At 44.1% G+C, this 7,695-nt stretch overlaps 1 protein-coding gene across 1 annotated transcript; it reads left to right on the forward strand.

Moving 5' to 3' along the window:
• Positions 1-5,719: 5,719 nt before the first annotated feature.
• LOC121563434 (cyclin-dependent kinase 5 activator 1-like) lies at positions 5,720-7,695 on the forward strand. The gene is made up of 2 exons (XM_041875348.2): positions 5,720-5,827; positions 6,120-7,695. The coding sequence occupies exon 2, from the start codon at positions 6,132-6,134 to the stop codon at positions 7,089-7,091; it is 960 nt and encodes a 319-aa protein (XP_041731282.1). The 5' UTR covers positions 5,720-5,827; positions 6,120-6,131; the 3' UTR covers positions 7,092-7,695.

Below are 7,695 nucleotides of genomic sequence, written 5' to 3' on the forward strand. Positions count from 1 at the left end.
CAATGCAAAGGGAGGGGCTACTCCCTCTTCTGGCCAATCACCAGTCTCCCCTCGGGCGTCACCCTCCAAGCGGCACATTTCAAATAACATCATAAAACATCCCCCCTTTGGCCTGAACACCCAACATTCCATTTCGTCATGAAAAACATTTAACAAAGGCATAATCTTCAGATACGATACAACATCTCAAGACATCAGTCAGGAAGTTAAAGTTTGGTCACAAATGAGTCTTCCAAATGGACAATGACCCCAAGCGTACTTACAAAGTTGTGGCAAAATGGCTTAAGGACAACAAAGTCAAGGTATTGGAGTGGCCATCACAAAGCCCTGACATCAATCCTATAGAAAATGGGTGGGCAGAACTGAAAAAGCATGTGCGAGCAAGGAGGCCTACAAACCTGACTCAGTTACACCAGCTCTGTCAGGAGGAATGGGCCAAAATTCACCCAACTTATTGTGGGAAGCATGTGGAAGGCTACCCGAAATGTTTGACCCAAATTAAACAATTTAAAGGCAATGCTACCAAATACTAATTGAGTGTATGTAAACTTCTGACCCACTGGGAATGTGATGAAAGAAATAAAAGCTTAAATAAATCATTCTCTCTACAATTATTCTGACATTCTTAAAATAAAGTGGTGATCCTAACTGACCTAAAACAGGGAATTCTTACTAGGATTAAATGTCAGGAATTGTGAAAAACTTAGTTTAAATGTATTTGGCTAAGGTGTATGTAAAATTCCGACTTCAACTGTATTAGGACAGCAGTTAGGGATGGGGCGGTACTTGAATATTCAAACCGAGCTTAGGCTAGAATTGGATCAACTGATTCTTAAGACATTCTTGCACACAAGGATATACCATGATATATATACACAGTTCCATTCAAAAGTTTGGACACACCTACTCATTCCAGGGTTTTTCTTTATTTTTACTATTTTCTACATTGTATAATAATAGTGAAGACATCAAAACTATGAAATAACACATATGTAATCATGTAGTAACCAAAAAAGTGTTATAAATTATATTTTGATTTGTTTATTTGAGATTCTTCAAAGAAACCACCCTTTGCCTTGACAGCTTTGCACACTCTTGGCATTCTCTCAATCAGCGTCATGGGGTAGTCATCTGGAATGCATTTCAATTAACAGCTGTGCCTTCTTAAAAGTTAATTTGTGGAATTTCTTCCCTTCTTAATGTGTTTGAGCCAATCAGATGTGTTGTGACAAGGTAGGGGTGGTATATAGAAGATGTACTCCTGAGTGGCGCAGTGGTCTAAGGCACTGCATCGCAGTGCTAACTGTGCCACTAGAGATCCTGGTTCGAATCCAGGCTCTGTCGCAGCCGGCCGCGACCGGGAGACTCATTGGCGGCGCACAATTGGCCCAGCGTCATCCAGGGTAGGAGAGGGAATGGCCGGCAGGGATGTAGCTCAGTTGATAGAGCATGGCGTTTGCAATGCCAGGGTTGTGGGTTCGATTCCCACAGGGGGCCAGTATAAAAAAAAAGATGTATTCACTAACTGTAAGTCGCTCTGGATAAGAGCGTCTGCTAAATGACTAAAATGTAAGATAGCCCTGTTTGATAAAAGACCAAGTCCATATTATGGCAAGAACAGCTCAAATAATCAAAGAGAAATGACAGTCCATCATTACTTTAAGACATGAAGGTCAGTCAATACGGAAAACTTCAACAACTTTGAAAGTTTATTTAAGTGCAGTCGCAAAAACCATCAAGTGCTATGATGAAACTGGCTCTCATGAGGACTGCCACAGGAATGGAAGACCCAGATAAGTTAAATAGAGTTACCAGCCTCAGAAATTGCAGACCAAATAAATGCTTCACAGAGTTTAAGTAACAGACACATCTCAACATCAACTGTTCAGAGGAGACTGTGTGAATCAGGCCTTCGTGGTCGATTTGCTGCAAAGAAACCACTACTAAAGGACACCAATAATTAGAAGAGACTTGCTTGGGCAAAGAAACACGAGCAGTGGACATCAGACCAATGGAAATTTGTCCTTTGGTCTGGAGTCCAAATTGGAGATGTACAGTGAGGGGAAAAAGTATTTGATCCCCTGCTGATTTTGTACGTTTGTCCACTGACAAAGAAATGATCAGTCTATCATTTTAATGGTAGGTTTATTTGAACAGTGAGAGACAGAAGAACAAAACAAAAATTCCAGAGCAACGCTTGTCAAAAATGTTATAAATTGATTTGCATTTTAATGAGGGAAATAAGTATTTGACCCCCTCTCAATCAGAAAGATTTCTGGCTCCCAGGTGTCTTTTATACAGGTAACGAGCTGAAATTAGGAGCACATTCTTAAAGGGAGTGCTCCTAATCTCAGCTTGTTACCTGTATAAAAGACACCTGTCCACAGAAGCAATCAATCAATCAGATTCCAAACTCTCCACCATGGCCAAGACCAAAGAGCTCTCCAAGGATGTCAGGGACAAGATTGTAGACCTACACAAGGCTGGAATGGGCTACAAGACCATCGCCAAGCAGCTTGGTGAGATTATTTGCAAATGGAAGAAACACAAAATAACTGTCAATCTCCCTCGGCCTGAGGCTCCATGCAAGATCTCACCTCGTGGAGTTGCAATGATCATGAGAACGGTGAGGAATCAGCCCAGAACTACACGGGTGGATCTTGTCAATGATCTCAAGGCAGCTGGGACCATAGTCACCAAGAAAATAATTGGTAACACAGTACGCTGTGAAGGACTGAAATCCTGCAGCGCCCGCAAGGTCCACCTGCTCAAGAAAGCACATATACAGGCCCGTCTGAAGTTTGCCAATGAACATCTGAATGATTCAAAGGAAAACGGGGTGAAAGTGTTGTGGTCAGATGAGACCAAAATCGAGCTCTTTGGCATCAACTTAACTTGCCGTGTTTGGAGGAGGAGTAATGCTGCCTATGACCCCAAGAATACCATCCCCACCGTTAAACATGGAGGTGGAAACATTATGCTTTGGGGGTGTTTTTCTACTAAGGGGACAGGACAACTTCACTGCATCAGAGGGACGATGGAAGGGGCCATGTACCGTCAAATCTTGGGTGAGAACCTCCTTCCCTCAGCCAGGGCATTGAAAATGGGTCGTGGATGGATATTCCAGCATGACAATGACCCAAAACACACGGCCAAGGCAACACATTAAGGTCCTGGAGTGGCCTAGCCAGTCTCCAGACCTTAATCCCATAACAAATCTGTGGAGGGAGCCAGAGGTTCGAGTTGCCAAACGTCAGCCTCGAAACCTTAATGACTTGGAGAAGATCTGCAAAGAGGAGTGGGACAAAATCCCTCCTGAGATGTGTGCAAACCTGATGTCCAACTACAAGAAACGTCTGACCTCTGTGATTGCCAACAAGGGTTTTGCCACCAAGTACTAAGTCATGTTTTGCAGAGGGGTCAAATACTTATTTCCCTCAATAAAATGCAAATCAATTTATAGCATTTTTGACATGCGTTTTTCTGGATTTTTTTGTTGTTATTCTGTCTCTCACTGTTCAAATAAACCTACCATTAAAATGATAGACTGATCATGTCTTTGTCAGTGGGCAAACGTTCAAAATCAGCAGGGGATCAAATACTTTTTTCCCTCACTGTATGGTTCCAACTGCCGTGTCTTTGTGAGACGTGGTGTGGGTGAACGGATGATCTCCGCATGTGTATTTCCCACCGTAAAGCATGTAGGAGGAGGTGTTATGGTGTGGGGGTGCTTTGCTGGTGATACTGTCTGTGATTTATTTAGAATTCAAGGCACACTTAACCAGCATGGCTACCGCAACATTCTGCAGCGATACACCATCCCATCTGGTTTGGGCTTAGTGGAACTATAATTTGTTTTTCAACAGGACAATGAACCAACACACCTCCAGCCTGTGGAAGGACTATTTTACCACGAATGAGAGTGCTGCATCAGATGACCTTGCCTCCACAATCCCCTGACCTCAACCCAATTGAGATGGTTTGGGATGAGTCGGACCACAGAGTGAAGGAAAAGCAGCCAACATGTGCTCAGCATATGTGGGAACTCCTTCAAGACTGTTGGAAAAGCATTCTAGGTGAAGCCAGTAGTGTGCAAAGCTGTCATCAAGGCAACTGATTTTTTGATTTTTTTATTTAACCTTTATTTAACCAGGTAAGACAGTTGAGAACAAATTCTCATTTACAACTGCCACCTCGCCAAGATAAAGCAAAGCAGTGCAATAAAAACAACAACACAGAGTTACAGATGTGGTAAAACAAAACATAAAGTCAAAAATACTACAGAAAATATATACAGTGTGTGCAAATGTAGAAAGTTATGGAGGTAAGGCAATAAATAGGCCATAGTGCAAAATCATTACAATTAGTATTAACACTGGAATGATAGATGTACAAGAGATAATGTGCAAATAGAGATACTGGGGTGTAAATTAGCAAAATAAATAACAATATGGGGATGAGGTAGTTGGGTGGACTAATTTTAGATGGGCTGTGTACAGGTGCAGTGATCAGTAAGGTGGTCTGACAACTGATGCTTAAAGTTAGATAAGTGTCTCCAGCTTCAGAGATTAGGATAAACTAAGATAAGGAGGGGATTTGCCTAGAAGTCATTTATAGATGGCCTGGAGCCAGTGGGTTTGGCAACGAATATGTAGTGTGGACCAGCCAACAAGAGCATACAGGTCGCAGTGGTGGGTAGTATATGGGGCTTTGGGCGGGTGAAGAGCATGCATTTCATTTCACTTGTGTTTAAGAGCAGTTGGAGGCTACGGATGTTGTGGTGTATGGCATTGAAGCTCGTTTGGAGGTTTGTTAACACAGTGTCCAATGAAGGGCCAGATGTATACAAAATGGTGTCGTCTGCCTAGAGGTGGATCTGAGAATCACCAGCAGCAAGAGCGGTGTTTGAAGAATCTCAAACATAAAATATATTTTTATGTGTTTAATACTTTTTTGGTTACTACATGATTCCATATGTGTTATTTCATAGTTTTGATGTCTTCACTATTATTCTACAATGTAGAAAAACCCTTGAATGAGTAGGTGTGTCCAAACCTTTAACTGATACGGTATATATTTTTTTATAACTTTGGAGTGTAGTTTTAGACGTTTTTATTTGAGCTACTGCTGGTTCTTATGTTGCGTTTTACACGAAAAGGCTATTTAGCCTACTTCTATAACGCATTTTAAGCTAGTCCTTCAGTCAGTCCTGACAATGAAGTAGGCCTGTATGCTCCCCACTTCAAATAGCGATTATAGGCGAGCACCTATTTGTCCCTAGGCTAAATGCTCATTATCGGAGTAGATTGCTAAAGTGAAACGACTAACGCACCCTTTAGGGGGAAGTAGAGTCTGGTGGTGAACGAGATAAGCGCGCACCTGACAGAGTTGCCAATTTAATTTGACAGACCGTTGAGATCCATGCAAAACACTCACAGATACATGTTATTCATCCAGTGAGGCCAGAAATATAATGCTGAAGCGTAGCAGTCACTCAAAGATTATTTCGTTTTCAACGTATTGAGCTAGGCTATAGCAAATATGAGGCAAATTCTATCATGGCGAATATCTGACTTTATTTATTTGTGTTATTTATTTATTTTTGCCAACATAAAACTTTCACAAAATCGCCTCTATGACGTGCCTCTTTATTACGACGGGGTCACACAATTTCAGAACGCTCGATTTCAGAACCTTGGACAATTCTGATGTTCACAACCATAACAGCCTTGAACTCAAAGCACTTGGACAACCCGTCTTTACCTTTCAATTAACGAAGAAAATATTGAATTATCTTTACAATTTTTCACATATCAACTTGAAATCAGTGAGTAATATTTTTGTTTTGCTTTGAAATGTTATATTGCTCATGTTTATGAACACATAACCCTAATGTCTATGCTTAATACTCTTCGATTTAGATTATGTCCCACATGGAACCCTATTTCCTATATATTGAACTACTTTGACCAGACTCCTATAGGCCTTGGTAAAAAGCAGTGCACTACATAGGGAATAGGTTGCCATCTGGGAGACACCCAGAGCTGAGCTAGGTAGGCCTACTGAACTGATGCCATGCATTTCATTTTGCTAATATTGAAGCATTTTGTTTTCCACAGGCACTATTGACCATGGGATCCGCAATGTCTATCTCACTCCGCGAGAAGGCAGTCCACTTCAAAGATGGGCCGGACACGGTGGGCCACTTCTTTGAAGTCCAGACCCGTAAGAGTGGCAAAGACAAGACCCTGAAGCGCTACTCGCCATGGAGGCGGATTGTGAAGAAGAAGGGCTCCAATAAGGTGCAGGCCCACGAGAACATCAACCAAAACAACATCACCCATCTGAGTAACGAGAACCGGGAGAAGTCTCAGTCCTCCTCCAACTTGTCCACCCTCACCCTGGAGAAGTCTCAATCCTGTGACAAGCTGTCCACCCAGTACCAGAGCACTCCAGCCATTGCCAACAGCTCCAACAACGCCGCCTCGTCGGTCGAGAAGGCCCCCTTGACCAACTCCAACACGGCCCCCGACACGCCCCAAACGGTTATCGCCCAGGACCTCGACACGCCCAAGAGGCTGGTGATGGTCCACGCTACAACCGGCGAGCTGCTGCGCTGCCTGGGTGAGTTCCTGTGCCGGCGCTGCTACCTGATCCAGGACATGTCTTCCATGGACCCGGCGCTGTGGCTGCGGGTGGTTGACCGTTATCTGCTGGACAACTGCTATCAGAACCAGAGCTGCATTAACCCGGCCATGGTGGTCTTCCTCTACATGCTGTGCCGCGAGGCGGTCTCCTCCGAGGTGGCCACCTTGCATGAGCTGCATGCCGTGCTGCTTACCTGCCTCTACACTACCTGCTCCTACGTGGGCAACCAGATCTCCTACCCCCTGAGACCCTTCCTGGTGGAGACCTGCAGGCAGACCTTCTGGATCCGCTGCATGTCCATCACCAAGCTGATGAGTGGTAAGATGCTCCAGATGAACACAGACCCTAACTTCTTCTCCCAGATGTTTGCTGACCTGAAGAACGAGAGCCAGAAGGAGGAGATGAAGAGCCGCCTGCTCAGCGGTGTGTACAGCACTCAGTGAGGGACCTAGGGTAGAGGGGCCAGGGGAGGGGAGGGGCCTACTATAGCCTGACATTTCAAAATGGGAGGGAAGAGGATTGGTTCAGTGAATGGGTAGAGGGTGAGCTTTGATGGGAAAATATGATTTATAGATTTTAAGGGTTAATATGAGGGTTAATTTGGCTTGAAAGAGAACACAAATCGGTAGGTATGAATGTGTAGAGGACTGAGGCTGTAGCTTACTATCTACTGTACCAGCTGACTGTCTGACGTGTGCACTGCCTACCACGGGAGGATTGGAGGCACACGAGTGACTGTGCTAGTGCTCACATCACACAGGCTGCAGCCTACCAGCCTACTGTTCTGACTGTGTGAGATGTGCACTTTCTACCACGGGAGGGAAGGAGGCACCCTTGTGTGAGTGGGCTAGTGCTCAGATCATGGTTGAACAGACAAGCTGCAACCCTGCCGCTTTAGACTGTGAAGTGAACACCCATGTTCCCGCACAGCAAGCACAGGACTGGACAGTTCTGGGGGACAGGGGTTCGTTTGAGGACCATTGGTTCTGATGAACTTGAACGAACAGTGTGACTGTTTTGGAATAAAATGCTATATATTCTCTTAAA

Source organism: Coregonus clupeaformis, unplaced genomic scaffold (genome assembly GCF_020615455.1).
Source record: "Coregonus clupeaformis isolate EN_2021a unplaced genomic scaffold, ASM2061545v1 scaf3935, whole genome shotgun sequence".
NCBI lineage: Eukaryota > Metazoa > Chordata > Actinopteri > Salmoniformes > Salmonidae > Coregonus > Coregonus clupeaformis.

Bases quoted from the DNA above. Each gene is read 5' to 3' on its own strand.
- LOC121563434 (XM_041875348.2), top strand. From the start codon at position 6,132: ATGGGATCCGCAATGTCTATCTCACTCCGCGAGAAGGCAGTCCACTTC.